This window comes from Oryctolagus cuniculus, chromosome Y, assembly GCF_051225735.1.
Source record: "Oryctolagus cuniculus isolate XC-2025 breed Fujian yellow rabbit chromosome Y, ASM5122573v1, whole genome shotgun sequence".
Classification (NCBI taxonomy): domain Eukaryota; kingdom Metazoa; phylum Chordata; class Mammalia; order Lagomorpha; family Leporidae; genus Oryctolagus; species Oryctolagus cuniculus.
The window spans coordinates 6,896,977-6,918,028 of NC_142889.1; the positions used below are offsets into that span (position 1 = coordinate 6,896,977).

Genomic DNA, 21,052 nt, shown 5'->3' on the forward strand with positions numbered 1-21,052 from the left:
TTTTCCATTTCTTGGTATCCTCTTCTATTTCTTTCTTTAAGGTTTTGTAATTCTCATCGTAGAGATCTTTAACGTCCTTGGTTAAGCTTATTCCAAGGTATTTGATTGTTTTTGTGGCTATTGTGAATGGGATTGATCTTAGCAGTTCTTTCTCAGCCGTGGCATTGCCTGTGTATACAAAGGCTGTTGATTTTTGTGCATTGACTTTATATCCTGCTATTCTGCCAAACTCTTCTATGAGTTCCAATAGTCTCTTAGTAGAGATCCCCTAAATAAAGAATCATATCATCTGCAAAGAGGGATAGTTTGACTTCTTCCTTCCCGATTTGTATCCCTTTAATTTCTTTTTCTTACCTAATGGCTCTGGCTAAAACTTTCAGAACTATATTGAATAGCAGTGGTGAGAGTGGGCATCGCTGTGTGGTACCAGATCTCAGTGGAAATGCTTCCAACTTTTCCCCATTCAATAGGATGCTGGCCGTGGGTTTTTCATAAATTGCTATGATTGTATTGATGTATGTTCCTTTTATGCCCAATTTGCTTAGAGTTTTCATCATGAATGGACGTTGTATTTTATCAGATGCTTTCTCTGCGTCATTAGAGATAATCATATGGTTTTTCTTCTGCAGTCTGTTAATGTGGTATATCGCATTGATTGTTTTTGCGAACATTGAACCATCCCTGCATACCAGGGATAAATCCCACTTGGTCTGGGTGGATGATCTATCTGATGTGTTGTTGCATTCTATTGGCCAGAATTTTATTGAGGATTTTTGCGTCTATGTTCATCAGGGATATTGGTCTGTAATTCTCTTTCAATGCTGCATCTTTGTCCGGCTTACGGATTAAGGTGTTGCTGGCTTCATAGAAAGAATTTGGGAGGATTCCCTCTTTTTCGAGTGTTCTGAATAGTTCGAGAAGAATTGGAGTTAGTTCTTCTTTAAATGTCTGGTAGAATTCAGCAGTGAATCCATCTGGTCCTGGGCTTTGCTTTGTTGGGAGGGCCTTTATTACTGTTTCAATTTCTTTCTCTGTTACAGGTCTGTTTAGGTTTTCGATGTCCTCATGGTTCAATGTAGGTAGGTTGCATGTGTCCAGGAATCTATCTATTTCTGATAGGTTTCCGTGTTTGCTGGCATACAAGTCCTTGTAGTAATTTCTGATGATTCTTTTTTTTCTCTCTTGCACATTTTAGAATATTTCTTTATGTTTCACTGTGGTGAGTTTAATTACAATGTGTCATGGTGAGGATCTCTTTTTGGTCATGTTTATTGGGGGTTCTGTGAGCTTCCTGTACTCAGATGTCTCTGACCTTCTCCAAACCTGGGAAGTTCTCTGCAAGTATCTCACTAAAAAGGCCTTCTAATCCTTTCTCTCTCTCCATGCCTTCAGGAACTCCTAGAACCCAAATGTTGGTTTTTTTAATAGTATCCTGTAGATTCCCAACAATATTTTTTCTTTTCTTTGGTTTGACTGTATGCTTTCCTGTGCTCTGTCTTCTAAATCCGATATTCTCTCTTCTGTTTCACTGACTCTGTTTTTAAGGCTCTCTAATGTGTTTGTCGTTTGATCTATTGAGTTCTTCATTTCATTATGATTTCTCTTCACTATCAGCATTTCATGTTCTACTAGTTGCTTCGTTTCATTTTGATTCCTCCTTAAGATTTCATTTTCTCGAAGGAGATTTTCTATCCTGTCCAGTAAGGATTTCTGTAGGTCGAGAAGTTGTTTTTGAAAACTTCTTATTGTTCTTATCATAAATGTTTTGAAATCCGTATCTTGCATTTCTTCTATCTCATCATCTTCATAATCTTGAATTGGGGTGTCTTGTTCATTTTGGGGGTGCCATAATGTCTTCCTTGTTCTTGTTTCCTCAGTTTCTGCATTTGTTGCTTGGCATTGTGGATGCTCTTTGGATTCTTCTTCCCTTGCTGTGGTGTTTTTTTCTTGTTATACTATGACTGTATTAAGTGGACTGTCTGCTTTTGATGGAGCCTTAGAGGCTTGAGCTGGGTGTGGCCTGAGAGCTCTGTTTGTTCCTCAGGGTTAAGGGTGTGCCAAAGGTGACACTCCCAGGTTAGGCATGGTAAATCTCTCTTTCTTTTCTTTCTTTTTTTTTTTTTGGATTCAGAAGGGAAGTAATTCTGCACAGCTGAGTGGAATTGAAGGTAGTTAGCAGGCGAATGATGTACCCACAGGAGCCATAGATCGGAAGCTGTTTCCCAAGGACCACACAGGGAATCTGTTCTGCACTCAGTGTGGGCTCAAATTCTCTTGCAGTCTCCCACTGGGTTGCCAAGGTTACCAAATTGTTGTGTCTCTGGAGAGTACTCACGTGAATTCCATGAGTTCTCTCACCCACCATCTCTTGTTTCACAGTCTCAGTTCATCAGCACCACACATTCACTAGGTCCCAATTTCCTGTTATTTCACCCCCCCACCCCACTCCCAGAGTTAGGTTTTTCTGCTTAGTTTAGTTTGCCTAGTGAACTTTCTCCCACGGGGTTTCAAGCCTCGTTCCCTCTAGTCTCCTCCTTCTGCTCTCCCACAGGTGTCTCGGGCTATTGAGATTCAGCTCACCTCGTGTTCCAGCGCTGGTGTGTTGATTCTGCCGCTGGTGTCCCGAGCCGTGGGCTCCCACACCCTCCACGCAGGTCCACGTGAATCACTAGTTCCGGAAGAGTTTCCTCTGCTGTTTCTTCCCCTACTCTTCCTTGAACCTGCAGTATCTCCACTTTTATTAAACTGTCTCTTCCCAGACTGTCAGTGTGCTCCCTTCCTATTCCGCCATCTTGCCGCTCTCTGTAGATGGGTTTTCTTTTTAATCCATTCAGCTAGTCTGTGTCTTTTGACTGTAGAGTTGATACCATTTACATTCAGTGTGACTATTGTTAAATACTGTCTTTTTTCCTGTCACCTTTCCTTAAGTAGAGCTGTTTATGTATTTTGGTTTTTCTTTGTATTCTAGCTAGGTCGTTTTCCACATTCATCTTCTTTGTAGTGAAGTTCCTTTTTTTGTGTTTCTGTGCAGCACATACTTGAGCCAGTGTTGTAAGGGCTGCACATGAACATAAAAATTCTTTCAGTTTCTGTTTGTTGTGAAAATCTTTACTTCCCCTTCATCTGTAAATGGTGGCTTTGCAAGGTACGGTATTCTCAGGTGGAAGTATTTTTCTTTTAAAACTTGGAATATATCATGCCACTTCTCCTTGCCTGTAAGGTTTGTGATGAGAAGTCGGGGGTGAGTCTGATTGGATTCCTCAGAGTGTCATCTATCAGTTTCTCTATGGCACATTTTAAGATCTGTTCTTGGCTGGCACCGCGGCTCCCTAGGCTAATCCTCCGCCTTGCGGCACCGGCACCCCGGGTTCTAGTCCCGGTCGGGGTGCCGGATTCTGTCCTGGTTGCCCCTCTTCCAGGCCAGCTCTCTGCTGTGGCCCGGGAGTGCAGTGGAGGATGGCCCAAGTCCTTGGGCCCTGCACCCGCATGGGAGACCAGGAGAAGCACCTGGCTCCTGGCTTTGGATCAGCGTGATGCACCGGCCGCAGCGGCCATTGGAGGGTGAACCAACGGCAAAAGGAAGACCTTTCTCTCTGTCTCTCTCTCACTGTCCACTCTGCCTGTCAAAAAAAAAGAAAAGATCTGTTCTTTCACTGAGCTGAGTGTTGCTACAGTGTGTCGTGGTGAATACTTTTTCTGGTCATGTCTGTTGGGGGTTCTATGTATTTCTTGTACTTGGATGTTGTGGGAGTTTGCTAATAGTATTTCTTTATTTTTTGACAGGCAGATTTAGACAGTGAGAGAGAGAGACAGAGAGAAAGGTCTTCCTTTTCCATTGGTTCACCCCCCAAATGGCCGCTATGGCTGGCGTGCTGCGCCGATCTGAAGCCAGGAGCCAGGTGCTTCCTCCTGGTCTCCCATGCGGGTGCAGGGCCCAAGGACCTGGGCCATCCTTGCACTGCCTTCCTGGGCCACAACAGAGAGCTGGACTGGAAGAGGAGGAACCGGGACAGAATCCGGCGTCCCGACTGGGACTAGAACCCAGGGTGCCAGCACTGCAGGTGGAGGATTAGTCAAGTGAGCCATGGTGCCAGCCAGATAGGATTTCATTAAGAAGGCCTTTAATCCATTCTCTCTTTCCACACATTCCAGGGCTCTCATTATCTGTACATTACATTGCTTGATATAGTCTTGTAAATCTAAAACTGTGATTTTTAATTTTCTAATTGTTCTTCTTATGTTTAGTATTACTGTGTTAATTTAGTATTACTGCATTAATTGCAGAAGTTTGTCTTCCAGTTCTCATATTCACTCTTCTATTTCATATGTTTGATTTCTGAGAGATTCCACGACATTTTTTATTTGGTCAATTTGAAGCTTTCATTTCCAGTATTTCATTTTGGCTTCTCTTTAGAATCTCAGTTCCTTGGGAGTGCTTCTCATTCAGATCTTGAATTTGTTTTTGATTGCTCTTAAGTAATCTTATCAATTTTCTGAACTCTTTTCCTAGCATGACTTCAATTTCTTTTTCTTCTGTCTATTTGTGAAGACTTAGATTGCTCCATTGGCAAGTTCATTGGTTCTTTCTTACTCTTATTCAGAATTTTTCCTTTGTTCTTTGGCATTTGTTTGTGTTCTGATTGATTTAATTTTTAGATTGTTTTTCCTCTGCTGTGAGCTGCTATGTGTCTGTGCTGGTTGCCAGTGTAAGCAAGCAGCTCCACCTCCTGGAGCTCTGTTTATTTCTGGCAGCTTAAAGAGGAGAGTAGCCAGGCTTTGATGTACTAAGCCCCACCTACTAGGGCTGGTCTCCCTGCTCCTTTGTTCACTAAAAAGAGCTTGTGTTTGTTTTTCAGATTTATTTTTTGCTGTGTAACTTGCGTGATGGGAGAGAAGTCACTCTGAATTGTTGTGATTGTTGTTCTCTGGTGGGGTGTGTTATGAGGTGGCCCCCACAATTTTTGGGTTCATGGCACAGGAGGCAAAAGTGCAGCCCGCTGCCTACACTGGAAAATGTAAGCAACCAATGTGGCCTATCCCTGCCAGCTGCAGTTCCAGTTAGGGGGCGGGGTAAGACACCGAGGAATCGTGGCATGTTCACCCTTTCTGCCCGTCCCCCAGAATTTCTCCTTCTTCCCACTTAGAGCACCGATTACTGTTCACCAAATTTCCACACTCATCTGTGTATGCATCTCTGTGGGCTCACAACCTCTCACCTGAGTCACTGAGGGAGTGGTGGCTGTCTCCTCACTGTTCCCTTTCTGCACTTTGGGCACCTGTCTGTCTTTGCAACGTGGGCCTGTGCACACTCTGGTGAACTCCTGAGCCACTCTGCGTAAACTTTTTATTATTGCTGTGCTTGCTTGTATTCCTCCTTCTTGTTAATTATCCATTTTTCCCTGTGCAACTTGGAACATCCCACTGCTATACCACCGTCTTGCCTCCACCTCCACAGACACAAACTTCATCTGCTGTTTCACTCCATAAACAGCTGCAGCCGCTGTCCTGGGCCAGGCTAATGCTAGGATCCTAGAACTCAGTCTGGAACTCCCTCATATGTATCAAGAACCTGAGGACTTGAGCCACTTCTGCTGCCTCCTGCGGTGCGCAATAACAGGAAGCTGGAGTAGAACTGTAATAGCTGGAATTCATAGTAGGCATGCCAACTTGAGGTGCTGGCTAATGAAGCACAGTCTTAACCACCATTTCATTTTTATTTATTTTTATTTTTATTTTTTTGACAGGCGGAGTGGACAGTGAGAGAGAGAGAGAGAGAGAGAGAAAGGTCTTCCTTTGCCATTGGTTCACCCTCCAATAGCCACCGCGGACGGCGCACTGCGGCCGGCACACCGTGCTGATCCGATGGCAGGAGCCAGGTGCTTTTCCTGGTCTCCCATGGGGTGCAGGGCCCGAGCACTTGGGCCATCCTCCACTGCACTCCCTGGCCACAGCAGAGAGCTGGCCTGGAAGAGGGGCAACCGGGACAGAATCCGGCGCCCCGACCGGGACTAGAACCCGGTGTGCCGGCGCCGCAAGGCCTCCAGAGGATTAGCCTAGGGAGCCGCGGTGCCGGCCAACCACCATTTCAAATGCTTGCCCCCTGTTTTAAGGTCCTGTCCCTCTGCATCCATGATTGAACGATTAGAGATCAAAAATATGTGAATGATAAAAATTGCATGTATATTGAGCATATACAGGAACACATGTAACTATCTACTTGTGTTGCATTAGATATTGCAGTCCTAATGTCCTAATGTGAGTTAGAGTTTGTGTGCAAGTATGATCAGCATTTTGTATGAAGAACTTGAACATCTGTGGGAGTTTTGTATCCATCGAGTTCCTAGAACCATTCTTCAGTTACAAAGAGATCTTAGTGTTTTTATAGTTGTTTTCCTGGCCTTTGATAGTTTTTTTGTTTGTTAATTTTTTATGCTTTATACTCAGGTCTGCAGTATATTTCTAAGGCTGGTGTTCTTTAATTTGCTTCCCTGTCCTCAAGAACTGTGTCCTGTGAAGTCAATATGTTCTTGTCTCTGAATTCTGAACTCATTGTCAAATGAGGGTGTTTGCTGGTTTCTGTGATCCTTCCTACTTCTTGTGCTTTGGCAACAAGCTGGAATAATCAGGCAGCTAATTGCATTTGTTATTTTAACAGGAATCATTTTTTTGTACTGCCTTTTCTCATGGTTAAAAACTGATTTCCGTGGTTTCTTCGTTAATTATTATAGAAAGTTAAATTAATCAGAACTGAAACCTTTTAGTTGTCTGAGGACTGGACTAGAGGCAAAATTCTGAGTTGAGCCCCAAAGTCAGAGACATGTGTGAGACATGGTCGAGACACGTCCTCAAGATTTGAGTTGTGTGAAGGAGAGGTCTCTCCTAATTGTTGTGACTCTCCCAAGGATCTGGGTTAAAGGTATACAGATTACCTAGTTTCAGGTGGAGAGTTGATGACACTTTCTTAGAGTTTGGAGAAGGAGAGAGAGACATCTCTTTCATACGTTCTGAGTCTCAGGAGCCTGAGCAGACCCCTGGAGATCAAAGACAGATTTCATTCTTTGTATCTGAGTGCTTGCAGTCTCCTACACTCAAGTAGACAAAAAGGATAGAAGGTATTCACAATTTTTAATTGAAAAGGAAGAGCTATAAACATGGCTTTTTTTAGAATCGTATTTAGAAGTAGAGTCATTGAGGGGGTTGAGCTAAACCTGGGGCAGGAGAGGAACAGTTTTAGATACCTGAATGTAAGAATAGAGGCTTACAGTGTCTGCGCTACAAGTATTTTGGTTTTTAATTTTAAATTGAATGGTGCTACAATTCACAATAGCCAGGACCTGGAACCAACCTAAATGCCCATCAACGGTAGACTGGATAAAGAAATTATGGGATATGTACTCTTTAGAATACTATACTGCAGTAAGAAACAACGAAATCCAGTCATTTGCAACAAAATGGAGGAATCTGGAACACATCATGCTGAGTGAAGTAAGCCAGTCCCAAAGGGACAAATACCATATGTTCTCCCTGATCGGTGACAACTGACTGAACACCAAAAAGGAAACCTCCTGAAGTGAAATGGACACTATGAGAAACGGTGACTTGATCAGCATAGCCCTGACTGTTAATGAACAACTTAATACATTATCCTCTTAGTATTTTTTTGGTCTGTTCTACTTAATATGACTGGTTTAATTCTGTAATTATCACACAGTTATTCTTAAGTGTTGAAAATTAACTGAAATGTGATCCCTGTTAAACATGAGAGTGGGAATACGAGAGGGAAGAGATGTATAATTTGGGACATGCTCAAGCTGACTTGCCCCAAATGGTAGAGTTAGAAACATACCAGGGGATTGCAATTCAATCCCATCAAGGTGGCATGTACCAATGCCATCTCACTGGTCCAAGTGATCAATTTGAGTTCACAATTGATCATAATGAAAGGACTAAGAGTCAAAGGGAGCACATAAACAAGTCTAGTACCTGCTAATACTAACCGATAGAATAAATAAAGGGGAGAGTGATCCAACATGGGAAGTGAGATACTCAGCAGACTCATAGAATGGCAGATGTCCTAAACAGCACTCTGGCCTCAGAATCAGCCCTAAAGGCTTTCGGATCTGGCTGAAAAGCCCATGAGAGTATTTCAGGCATGGAAAGCCAAGACACTCTGGCAAAAGATCTCTGTGAGTGAGATCCCAGTGGAAAGAACAGGTCATCAAAGAAGGAGGTACCTTTCTCTGAAGGGAGGAGAGAACCTCCACTTTGACTATGACCTTGTCTAAACAAGATCAGAGTCGGAGAACTCAGAGGGCTTCCATAGCCTTGGAAACTCATGACTGGTGCATAGGGAGATTACTGATGCCATAGACAGGAGTGTCAGTTGGTAAAGTCAACAACAGGAGTCACTGTGCACTTACTCCTCATGTAGGATCTCTGTCCTTAATGTGCTGTACATTGAGATTTAATGCTATAATGAGTACTCAAACAATATATTTCACTTTGTGTTTCTATGGGCGTGCAAACTGCTGAAATTTTTACTTAATGCATACTAAACTGATCTTCTGTAAAAAAAAAAAGAAAAGAAAAAAGAAATTATCAATTCCCAGCTTGACTCTCACTGGGATTAAACATGACAATAGGTCTGATCTGATTTCATCATCATTTAAAAAAATCATCTATTATTTTTCACTCTATGTTTGTGTGTGGGAGCAAACCGTTGAAATCCTTACTTAATGTATACTAAGCTGATCTTCTGTATATTAAGATAATCGAAAATGAATCTTGATGTGAATGGAAGGGGAGAGGGAGTGGGAAAGGGGAGGGTTGTGGGTGGGAGGGACGGTATGGGGGGGAAGCCATTGTAATCCATCAGTCGTACTTTGGAAATTTACATTCATTAAATAAAAGTTAAAAAAAAATAAATAAATTTAATGGTGCTAGATGGCAAGATGGGAGAGTTGTTACATGACTTAACATATTCCCCTCCACCTTTTTTTGTTTCCCTTAGGGCCTTACACCTTCAGCATATGTGATACCTCCAGCTTCTCTGAGTATATTCGTGGAGGCATTGTCAGTCAGGTCAAAGTACCTAAGAAGATTAGTTTTGTGAGTATGAGTTGATGGTAGGTTTCTGGGCGTTTTCTAGTTTTTTCCGGCCTCTGATCCTGATGTCCCACTTTCCACAGAAATCCTTAGTAGCGTCATTGGCAGAGCCAGATTTTGTGATAATGGACTTTGCCAAGTATTCTCACCCTGCTCAGCTGCACATTGGCTTCCAGGCCCTGCATCGGTTTTGTTCTCAATACAATCGATCTCCTCGACCACATAATGAGGTAAATGAGATGGGGAGATAACCAGTGGATTGGACCAAAGCGGTCATTTTTCCATTTGCCTACAATTTCCTTCCTCCTTATCCTCCTATGGTGGTCTGAAATGTTCTTTTTTGACTCGTCAGGAAGATGCAGCAGAACTGGTGATCTTAGCACAGACTGTGAATTCTGAAGCCTTGCCCCCAGGACAGCAGGGCATCCTGGATGAAGACCTCATTCGCAAGTTGGCATATGTAGCTGCTGGGAATCTGGCACCTATAAATGCCTTCATTGGGGGCCTGGCCGCCCAGGAGGTCATGAAGGTCAGCATGGATGGTTAAGGGCATGGCCAGAAGTGTCCTCTACTTGTCACTTGTCAAGCCTCAACTACTGACAACCTTTTCTCCCCAGGCCTGCTCTGGCAAGTTTATGCCTATCATGCAGTGGTTGTACTTTGATGCTTTAGAATGCCTTCCTGAAAACAAAGAAGCCTTCATGGAAGACAAATGTCTCCCGGTATGTGGGTCCTCTGTGACGACTTCATTGTGAGCATCTCTAAAGCCACTCTTCCTTAACCTTCCTGTTCTTTTCTTTTTTCTTTTCTTTTCTTTTCTTTTCTTTTCTTTTCTTTTCTTTTCTTTTCTTTTCTTTTCTTTTCTTTTCTTTTCTCTTTTCTTTCCCTCCCTCCCTCCCTCCCTCTCTCCCTCCCTCCCTCCCTCCCTCCTTCCCTCCCTCCCTCCCTCCCTCCTTCCCTCCTTCCCTCCTTCCCGCCTTCCCGCCTTCCTGCCTTCCTTCCCGCCTTCCTGCCTTCCTTCCTGCCTTCTGTCTTCCTTCCTGCCTGCCTGCCTTCCTGCCTGCCTGCCTGCCTGCCTTCCTGCCTTCCTGCCTTCCTGCCTTCCTGCCTTCCTGCCTTCCTGCCTTCCTGCCTTCCTTCCTTTTTTGATAGCATCAGAACCGTTATGATGGGCAGGTGGCAGTATTTGGCTCAGACCTACAAGAGAAACTAGGCAAGCAGAAGTACTTTCTGGTGAGTAGACACCCACTACCTTCACCTTCCTTACTAGCTTCTGACCCCTCTTAGATTTTCTTTTGTCTCTAGAAGTTGGGTCTTTCTGATCTTTTGTGGCTTGATCACATTCACTTTTTCACTTTCTGTGAATTGAAGGAAAACATGATATATTCTTTGTTTTGGGTCTCAAGTGCTTCCATTTTTAAGATGATGATAGATTTTTGTGATTTGGGGGTTTAAATATGTGGCATAGATGACTTTCTTTCATCTTTGTACCTCTACGGGAAGTACAGAGCGGTAAATGGCTTCCTGCTATCTGCAGTCACCTTGACCAGACTCTCTTTCCCATCTTCCAGGTGGGTGCAGGTGCCATTGGCTGTGAGTTGCTCAAGAACTTTGCCATGATTGGACTAGGCTGTGGGGAGGGTGGGAATATTACAGTGACAGACATGGATACCATTGAAAAGTCCAATCTGAACCGACAGTTTCTCTTCCGGCCCTGGGATGTCACAGTGAGTTGAATGGGGTTTATGAGTTTCTGTCATATCTCTCTCTCTCTCTCTCTCTCTCTCTCTCTCTTCTCATCCTAGTGGCTTAGAACACCTCTCTCTGTGTGTCTCATACCCTCATACCTGTGTCCAAATTTAATTGTCTGCTGGTCAGTCTTCACCTCAGCAAACATTTATCAAGCACTTAGGTCATTTCATTGATAGGTTTTCATAATTTCTCCACTCCTGCGTTGTTGGTTTTGGGCCATTTTGAATACGGTACTGTAAATTGGGGTTATGGAAGGCCGTTGTGAAAGTCAGTAATTTTACTGCCTGCTCAGAGTCTTATAACTTTACAGTCCACATAGTAGGTTCTAGACATTGAAATATATGTTAAAAAGAAGTTCCTGCCCTTTTCTAATAGGAAAATTAATAGTAAAATACTCTTGGAATCCACAAGATTATAATAGTCATTTTAAGAACACTAAGACCATTATTTGACTTTTTTACTCTTATTTTATCAAAGAATGGAACTTTCTAATCTTCTACAGGAAATCCTCCTTTAATTCAATGAAACACTTTTCCAAATGACCACTGTATCGTGAGACAGAATATGTACTAGTTGTAAATATCCATTCAAAATGGAAGTTGATTGAATATGGATTCCAGATTTACTTAAAACCAAACTTATAAACACTTTGACTTGTTAAGTTTGCTATATAGTTTTAAACTCCTGCAAGTTATGCTGATAGGCTGTCAAACTATTTTTCTGTGCTGCCTTTTCCTTCAAACAAAATACCAGGTTGAATGCATTAGAAATGAGAATCTAGCTGTCATTAAGAAGTACATAAAGATATTTGACCAAAAGGTAAATGGAGTTTAGCTCCTGTTACTGAAGTTTGCATTGGAAAATATTTTTATGATGATTCAGATTATGTGTAGGATTTATTAAGGATTTTAAAATGGTCTAATTTTTTTCTACTTTCTAGTTAAATATGTGATATGAAAATGTATAGAAAAAGTTTCTTGGTTTGATAACTTAAAAAAACAAATACAGTCACAGAGAATATCATTAACACGTGAAAAGGTAGGGTATGGACGTGGTAAGAAACAAAGGTGTCTTTGGAAGGTTTACAGTGTAAACAAAGGTATCTTTCATGAGAAAGATGACATTTTTGGGGCTGGCGCTGTGGTACAGTGTGTTAACACCCTGGCCTGAAGTGCCAGCATCCCATATGGTTGCCAGTTCAAGACCCGGCTCTGTTCCACTTCCGATCCAGCTCTCTGCTGTGGCCTGGGAAAGCAATAGAAGATGGCCCAAGTCCTTGGGCCCCTGCACCCACCATGGGAGGCCTGGAGGAAGCTCCTGGTTCCTGGCTTTGGATCAGCACAGCTCCAGTCCTTGCGGCCAATTGGGGAGTGAACCAGCGGATGGAAGACACCTCTCTCTCTCTCTCTCTCTCTCTCTCTCTCTCTCTCTCTCTCTCCCTCTCCCTCTCCCTCTCCCTCTCCCCCTCCCCCTCCCCCTCTCCCTCTCCCTCTCCCTCTCCCTCTCCCTCTCCCTCTCCTTCTCATCTCTCTGTGTAACTCTTGACTTTCAAATAAATAAAAAAATCTTTAAAAAAAGTGAAATTTTTTTCAGATACTCGAAGGATGTAGATTAGAATGTCTAGCATAATAGTGTGCCAACAGATAAAGGTAAAAACCTGAGCAAAACTGTACTTTATGGTGTGCAATGATAGAGACAGCTCATTTTTCTCTAAGGAAAAATGTATTACCAGTGGAGGGTTTTTTTTTTAAAGATTTAGTTTTGTTTATTTGAAAGAGTTTGAGAGAAGAGGGTCCTTCATCCACTGGTTCACTCCACAAATGGCTGCAGTGGCCAGTGCTGAGCTGATCTGAACCCAGGGGCCAGGAGCTACTTCCGGGTCTGCAGGGGCCAAGAGACTTGAGTCATCCTTCTCCTGCTTTCCTGTGCCATGGCAGAGAGCTGTATAGGAAATGGAGCAGCCAGGACTTGAACCAGCACCCATTTGGGATGCTGGCACTGCAGGCCACAGTTTTAAAACACTTCACCACAGTGTTGCATCATCCAGTGTTGGGTTTTAAATAAGAAAAGGTCTTGGTTTTGGCTTTGGCTTTGAAAAGATCCTGTGTGTCTTTGTTTTTATTTAGGTGATGTCATCTCTATTCTGGGTCTCATTAAATGAAAAAAAAAAGTGGAATTAGTTGGTAAAATAATGTAAAACTAAGGAATTTTTTTCCTATTTGTGGCATATATTTTGGGCCCTCTTGGTCTCATTTCACATTTGTCACATGTGGCATTGTCACAGAACATCAGGTGATGTTCTTGAATTTGGAGTCAAGGCTTTTCTTCACTTACTCAGTTGTTAGGTTAGCTGTTTAAAAGGTTGTGTGTGAATGTATGACAAACAGCTTTCTCCCTCCATTCCCATTCAGAAGTTAAAGTCTGATGTAGCTGCGGCATCTGTGCGTCAGATAAATCCATACGTCAGAGTAATAAGCCACCAGAATCGTGTAGGCCCTGACACTGAGTGTATCTACAACGACGACTTCTATGAAAACCTGGATGGTGTAGCCAATGCCCTGGACAATGTAGATGCCCGTGAGTTTCTAGGCACATGAGGATAGGGCACAGCCATCATTGTGCATATTAGGGTGGGGTGTACCTGTCCTAATACTCCTCTCCCAGTTCTCATGAAACATCCTCTTTACCTCCATGAAGGCCTGTACATGGACCGCCGCTGCGTGTACTACCGTAAACCATTGTTGGAGTCAGGGACACTGGGCACCAAGGGCAGTGTGCAAGTGGTTATTCCCTTCCTGACGGAATCTTACAGCTCTAGCCAGGACCCACCTGAGAAGTCCATCCCCATCTGCACACTGAAGAACTTCCCCAATGCCATTGAACACACTCTGCAGGTGACTAGCCTTGGGGACTTTGGGAGGTAAAAGAGACAGGTTCAGACATAGCCTCTGGATTTTGAAGCCCTTGACATTCCAGAACTGTAAGGCTCAGTGCAGCAAATCTTTCTGCTAATCAGTTTTCATGTGTACCAATAACTTCATTTTTAAAACTTTTTTTAACTTTAAAAAATCTTCTGTTAAAGACTACAGTTTCAGTAAACGTCTGAAAAGTGAGAATGTGTAAACACTAATGTGTTTCTGAGCAAAATTGACTTCATTGTTAACTTTGTTATTTCAAAGTTAACAAAGTTATTACAGAAAAATTTGTGTTAAAGTATATGTTTATATTTCTATAACTGCTGCTCAAAATGTTTCAACAGTTAGTTTATCAGAATAGTTTCTATTGACATAATGGCCATACATATAGAACAGGGCATATTTAGTTGAAGAAAATAAATACACCTGAGTAACTGATACACATAATCTAATGCTAATCTGCAACCCAAGAACCACACCATTGTGTGTTTAGAGTGTTTCTTACTGTAATATTTGAGACTTTGTTTAGGAGGAATTATTTGTGGAAAAAAAAAGTTGCCTTCCCAACTTAGCACTTTCAGCATGAGTGGATATACTTATTTATGTACTCATGACTGTCAGTTTTTGGCTCTCATGTGTATTTATATGTTTATATAATCTCTAGTAGGTCACGTTTTCTTTTGTGTCCAACATGCAGGGAAATCTATGAGAAAGGTTTTAAAACATTTTCATTATATGACCTCAGACTTCTGTGAAACTTCCACATGCCTCGGATTCCTTATCCATAAAACTTCCATGACAATTAGTATCTCATCCTTTCTATAACATTTAACATGCATTTGCTATTTTGAATAAGCTTTAGATATATATGTATTTGGTTGTTTCTTTGTAGCAAGTCCATGGAGCATAGAAATTACTATCTAGAATGATGAAGTAGGCAGTAGGAAAGAGCTACAGTCTCCAGTGAATCTCCGGCGCTAGAGATCCAGATGACTTTGCAAGTGATTGTACTTACTGGTCTTATATAAATATTTCGTATTTAAAGTATAAAATGGCAGTACATATGCAGAAGTGCTTTGTTTTTTGCCAGTCCCAGGGTCTGTATGAGGATTGTTGTTGTTATATTTAGCTGTGAATTTTCCTTTTTTTTTTTTTTTGAGGAAAAACACCCGTATTCTAGTAATGTACACAGACGTGACAAGTAACTTTTAATGCCTAAGCACCTGCATTACCACTATATAGATAAGCCATTGAAAAAGTAGCGGTGTGAAGTTGGTAAATTTGGGGAGCCACATTTAAGAAACTTCACTGTTGCGCACTCACAGAGCAAAAGTGCTTCTTTCAACTTGCTTGATTCATTGATTAATCTTTCGAATACATTTAGAAACCTCTGTGTTATTCATTGTCCCTGTGTAATGTTTGCTTTGTCTGCAGTGGGCCCGGGATGAATTTGAAGGCCTCTTCAAGCACCCTGCAGAAAATGTCAACCAGTATCTCACGTGTGTAACCTAAATGAACTGTGATGCTTGCCCCTGCCCAGCAGCCTAAAAACCTTGTGTCTGCTTCCCTCACATCTGTACCTTATTATGTTTGAGCCTCTTGACACCTTTTGGGAATCACGTCTGGCTTTGCATGGAGAGTGTGGGATTTTCAAGAAGCCTGCTTCTGGGTCTGTTGAATAATTTTGCTGTTTGCTTCTTCCCTATAGAGACCCAAAGTTTGTGGAACGGACTTTGCAGCTGGGAGGCACCCAACCAGTGGAGGTGCTGGAGGCCTTACAGCGTAGCCTGGTACTGCAGCGACCACATACATGGGCTGACTGTGTGACTTGGGCTTGCTACCACTGGCACACCCAGTATTCTAACAACATCCGGCAGCTACTCCACAACTTCCCTCCCAACCAGGTATTATTGCACTTTCCTGGACCTTTGGGCAGAGTACATTTCTGGGAAACAAGAGAATTCTCCTAGGTTTTTGATAATCCAGCAGTCACAGGCAACCCAAGGATTGGTATCTCAGAAAAACAAGCTGCAGTTCTGCAAACGTGTTCTGCCTCATTCCTTTTCCACCAGGAAAGGGGTTTTTCATTTCTGTTTCCCTGGCTGATGGTGTGGAGTATTGTTTCTGATCTCACATTGTAGATACTATCAGGGAAAGCTTTATAGTTCTAAAGTTTTATAGTTAACATAGTTTCAAGTTTAACAGCCATTGTTGGTTTGAAACCCAATGGACTTGACATTAGAGCAAGCCATTTATTTTCCTCTTTGTATTTCAGTAACTTTATCTGTAAAGAAGAAATAATAACTCATATAATGGGGGTTTTTTCAGGGTTAACATATAAATGTTAAGCTTTAGTTTGTATAGTGCCTGCCAGATTGACAAGTTTATGATTTTTTTGTTATTCTGATAAAAAGTTTCCCAGAATAGTGTCTAGACTCACAGGAACAAAGTAAGGTGGTAGCATTGCCAGCTGGTCTTCTACACTCAGGTTCTACTCCTCCAAAATCTTTCCTCTCCTAGCTGACAAGCTCAGGAGCCCCATTCTGGTCTGGACCCAAACGCTGTCCACATCCACTTACATTTGATGTCAACAATGTAAGTCTCAACTTCCTGGGATCTCTTTGGGTCAAGGGGAAGTTGCATAGATAGGAAACAGGCAGATTTCCCCACTGAGAACTGACTTTGTGTGTTTGCCTTCTCATAGACCCTACATCTGGACTATGTGATGGCTGCTGCTAACCTGTTTGCCCAGATGTATGGGCTGATGGGCTCTCAAGACCGACCTGCTGTGGCCACACTCCTGCAGTCTCTACAGGTACCTGAATTCATCCCCAAGTCTGGTGTCAGGATTCATGTTTCTGACCAGGAGCTGCAGAGTGCCAGTGTCTCTCTTGGTGAGTTTTGGCCAGCTGGCCAGGAGTTGCACTCTACTTTCTCCACCCATGTCTCCTCACTAGCCTTACCACTTGGCCCTTCTCTGTGACTATAGGCATAGGGTTTACTAACATATCATCTTTTTGGGTGTTACTTTTATTCTGTGTGAAATAAGGATGACTGGTTGGAGGTCTCATTTCTTTTCTTCCTACCACAATAGATGTCAGAAATAGCTGTTCATCATCCCTTTTCTGGTTTTTGTTTGCCTTTGTTCTTTGCTTCTCTATATGATCTGAACCAGTGTTATCTTTTCTTGATACCTTACCTGCTTTATCTCTTCAATTTCTCTTGTATCCCCATGTAAATATTTACCCCAAACTTTTTGTTCTCTGTTTTCCTCCTTATCACGTTGTCCTCCATATGTCTTCTCACCTCATTCTCAAGTTCCCATCTCCATCTGTCTACAGTGTGGCTCATGCTGTGTGTCTTCCTCTCTGTAGTATCTTTTTTTTTTTTTTTAATTTTTGATAGGCAGAGTGGACAGTGAGAGAGAGAGAGAGAGACAGAGAGAAAGGTCTTCCTTTGCCGTTGGTTCACCCTCCAATGGCCGCTGCGGCCAGCACATCACGCTGATCCGAAGGCAGCAGCCAGGTGCTTCTCCTGGTCTCCCATGCGGGTGCAGGGCCCAAGCACTTGGGCCATCCTCCACTGCACTCCTGGGCCACAGCAGAGAGCTGGCCTGGAAGAGGGGCAACCGGGACAGAATCCGGCACCCCGACCAGGACTAGAACCTGGGGTGCCGGCGCCGCAGGCGGAGGATTAGCCTATTGAGCCACGGCGCCGGCCCCTCTCTGTAGTATCTTACCCTGAATGTGTTTCTTCCATTTTACATATCTCACGACTTAAGATCAGCTGCCCTATTTTCCTTTATAATTGCCACCTCTTTATGTTCCTCTGTGCACGTATTTATCTGTATCTCTCATGCATGTCTGCCTTCCATGTATTTGTTTTTGACTCGCCTTATGTACGTTACCTATCTCTATTAGTATTCTTCCACTGAATCTTGCCCTTCAAATTTCTTGATATTAATCCGACTTGATAGTTCCCTTCTTTGTTACTGTCTGGAAGTTTTCCTTCCTTCCCTTACTCATTTTCTTTTTTAACTCCAGTCTCGTGTTTCCTCCCCTGTATCTCCTCATCTGTGTGTGTTATTCTTCCTTAAGACCTCGATATCCATGGTTTATCTTTTCTGTCTTCTGTGAAGATCCTATCCACTCCCTCTTTTTTTAATATGGTCAAAGTCTGATGAGACTATTACCTGTTTATGATGAGTGTTCAGTGATGCTAAATGTGTTCTTGTTGTACAACCACTTTCTAAGACTTTTTAATGTTAACTAAAAATTCAAGTCCTGTTACAGTTTCTCCTCATTTTCCCCTTCCTCACTGTCTCAGGCAGCATACCTGTTTTCTGTTTCCACAAGTTATTATTCTAGGAATATAAAAAGTAGAATCATACTATTTTTCTTTTGTGTCTTATTTATTTTATGGCTGTGATGTCTTCAGTAATGCATGGACAGACAAAACACCTAGGAGGTTAATGTGTGTTAAAAGTATGTGTCAAAATTTCCTTCCTCTTTAAGACTGAGTCTGTTACATGGATTATTTCATTTTGTTGACAGAAATTTGGGTTGCTTCTGCCTCTTGGCTATGCTGGATAATTTTCCTATCATGCTTCCTACATCTTTGTACCTCTTTCTCTGGGGGAATATTCCCTCCTATTTTTCTTGTTTCACTATTTCCCAAAGTGTCCATCATATGCATGAACACTTTGTGTACCCTGGGCTACTGATTTTACCTCAGAAACGGTTAGGATCAGAGGGACTAAGCATGTCTCCTCTTTTCGTGCAGATGACAGCCATCTAGAGGAGCTCAAGGCCGTGCTTCCCAGTCCAGACAAACTCTGCGGATTCAAGATGTATCCCATCAATTTTGAGAAGGTTGTTGGTGGGGCCCTGATCTGGGTAGGGAAATAGGTTGACAGTGGCTCAGCTCTCAGGCTTTGTCAGCATTATGGATCTACAACAGGGCCCAGTCATCCTTTGTGGTGTGGAGGTTAGCAGGTAGTTGGAGTGGGAAATGTACTTCTCCCATGTAGCCAAGAATCCTTTTCATGCTTATTCTTTCCCCTCTCCCCCCTCCTCCTCATTCACAACAGGATGATGATAGCAACTTTCATATGGATTTCATTGTTGCTGCATCCAACCTCAGAGCAGAGAACTATGATATATCCCCTGCAGACCGTCATAAGGTAATGGCGGTCTGATCAATCTTCCACCCCTTGCAAGCTTACTTAAGTCTAGAATTTGAACTTAGCTTCTTGTGTAGATTTCAGCCTTCTCTAAAAATAACATCTATGGCACACTTGATTCACAGAGCAAGCTTATTGCAGGAAAGATCATCCCAGCCATTGCGACAACCACATCAGCTGTAGTTGGCCTTGTGTGTCTGGAGCTGTACAAGGTAGTGCAGGGACACCAACAGCTTGCGTCCTATAAGAACAGCTTCATGAACTTGGCTCTGCCATTCTTCAGCTTCTCTGAGCCCGTTGCCCCACCACATCACCAGGTGAGAAGGGTAATGGCCTGCCTGTATGGAGATGTCATGTTACCCCAACTATGTATATGAGTGAAAAATGTGTGTGTGAGTGTGTATGTGTGTGTGTGTATGTGTGTGCAGTCATCCGTATTCCTTATGGCACATGTAAGTTTCTGTTACTAGGTATCTGCTTTTTGTGTTCCCTGGTTTATTCATTCAGTGTACAAGGTAGGAGCACGACACACATTTTGAAAAAAAAAAAAACAACAGATTGCCAAGGTACTTGTAAGAAATTAAAAGGAGGAAAGTAAACGAGATGGAAAATGAGTGGAAGAGGTAACAAGGTCTCAGTCATATGTGACTATTTGGTCATTATAAGAATTACAGTTACTTAAATTGAGATGTGGCTATCAGACTACTTGGAATAAAGAACTTCAGTGGCTCTGACCTAACATGTCAAGTTGGCTGATAGTGGCCAGACCATCTGGAATAACAACTATCCTTCCCCCTGTTCTTTGTTTCCAAGTATTATAACCAAGAATGGACTTTGTGGGATCGCTTTGATGTACATGGATTACAGCCTAATGGTGAGGAGATGACCCTCAGGCAGTTCCTAGAATACTTCAAGGTAAGATGCTTTTCTTCTTCATTTCCCCTACCCACGGGGTTGGTAGTTGTATAAATTCAGAATCTTACAGATGGTCGTTCCCCTTCCTCCTTCTCATCCTCTGTAGACAGAGCACAAACTGGAAATAACCATGCTGTCCCAGGGTGTGTCCATGCTCTACTCATTCTTTATGCCTGCCTCCAAGCTGAAGGAACGGCTAGATCAGCCGTGAGTTGGTAGCTAGGGAGGGTGGAGGTGTCCTGCTCAGTGGGGTCTTAAATTTCCAGCTGTATCAAGCAATAGTTGACTCTCATCTTGTCTTTGCCTACGATATGTGCTTCTCTTCTGTTTCACCTCCTTAACCTTCTGTTTTTGTTTTGTTTTGTTTTTGTCTCAGAATGACAGAAATTGTGAGCTGTGTGTCGAAGAGAAAACTGGGCCACCATGTGCGGGCTCTGGTGCTTGAACTGTGTTGCAACAGTGAGAGTGGCGAGGACGTTGAGGTCCCTTATGTACGCTACATCATTCCTTGAGCTTTGATCAAAGAACCTTTTTTTTCTTTGCTGCTTTCTACTGTTTGAAATTGGCATTCATAATAAAAAAGTGATCCAGATGTGATATGTCTTTGTTTTGGTAAGGGCCAATGCTTGTTCTCTCCATATTTCCATATGTTAAAGTAATAATCCAGAGTCCAGCTCCACCCTCACAACATGGAAATTTCTGAAAATTCAAAGATACAGGACAGACTAAGTACAGCTGATTGAAGTGTGCGGTATGTTAACTTTATTTTGGCATATCTGCTAAAATAAATGGTGACACCAGCAAAGCCATTAACAGGGTTAAATCTGAGGATCTAATCCCTCTTCCCTGTTGATTCTAAGGTAGAGATTTTACACCTGGTTTACCACATATAAATTATATTTAGAGGTTATCACACCTCAATCTTTGGTTGTAACCCATATTCCATATTTCTCATCCGTAACAAAGGGACAACAAGTTGTTAGGAATAAAGTACATTTGTATGTGTTACACATGGATTTACTATTGTAATATGATGTGCCTTTTAAGTCTTTGACACCTGTGCCTTTGCCATGCAGGTTTCATCCTACCCTCATTGTACTTGATGGGTCGACTCTTAGTGAAACCTGTGTAACCATGGTTTCCTTATGTAAGGAGGGTGTAAATCTGGTGAAATACGAAGAAC

The 21,052-nt window shown here is 42.5% G+C and overlaps 1 protein-coding gene across 4 annotated transcripts in view; it reads left to right on the forward strand.

The window, feature by feature from the left end:
- The window catches only part of LOC149119182 (ubiquitin-like modifier-activating enzyme 1), a 37,336-nt gene extending 16,870 nt beyond the window's left edge, over nucleotides 1–20,466 (forward strand). For 2 of the 4 annotated variants that reach the window (XM_089325137.1, XM_089325139.1), the window contains 18 exons: nucleotides 9,011–9,108; nucleotides 9,189–9,335; nucleotides 9,458–9,634; nucleotides 9,723–9,827; nucleotides 10,258–10,338; nucleotides 10,677–10,832; nucleotides 13,269–13,434; nucleotides 13,555–13,751; nucleotides 15,207–15,271; nucleotides 15,481–15,676; nucleotides 16,293–16,367; nucleotides 16,477–16,666; nucleotides 18,555–18,643; nucleotides 18,862–18,954; nucleotides 19,080–19,271; nucleotides 19,768–19,869; nucleotides 19,976–20,076; nucleotides 20,246–20,466. In XM_089325137.1, coding sequence (XP_089181263.1) covers nucleotides 9,011–9,108; nucleotides 9,189–9,335; nucleotides 9,458–9,634; nucleotides 9,723–9,827; nucleotides 10,258–10,338; nucleotides 10,677–10,832; nucleotides 13,269–13,434; nucleotides 13,555–13,751; nucleotides 15,207–15,271; nucleotides 15,481–15,676; nucleotides 16,293–16,367; nucleotides 16,477–16,666; nucleotides 18,555–18,643; nucleotides 18,862–18,954; nucleotides 19,080–19,271; nucleotides 19,768–19,869; nucleotides 19,976–20,076; nucleotides 20,246–20,381 — 2,366 coding nt within the window. In that variant the 3' untranslated portion in view covers nucleotides 20,382–20,466. The remainder of the gene's footprint in view (nucleotides 1–9,010; nucleotides 9,109–9,188; nucleotides 9,336–9,457; nucleotides 9,635–9,722; nucleotides 9,828–10,257; nucleotides 10,339–10,676; nucleotides 10,833–13,268; nucleotides 13,435–13,554; nucleotides 13,752–15,206; nucleotides 15,272–15,480; nucleotides 15,677–16,292; nucleotides 16,368–16,476; nucleotides 16,667–18,554; nucleotides 18,644–18,861; nucleotides 18,955–19,079; nucleotides 19,272–19,767; nucleotides 19,870–19,975; nucleotides 20,077–20,245) is intronic. The other 2 variants (XM_089325140.1, XM_089325138.1) reach the window with 2 other exon arrangements.
- Nucleotides 20,467–21,052: the final 586 nt, after the last annotated feature.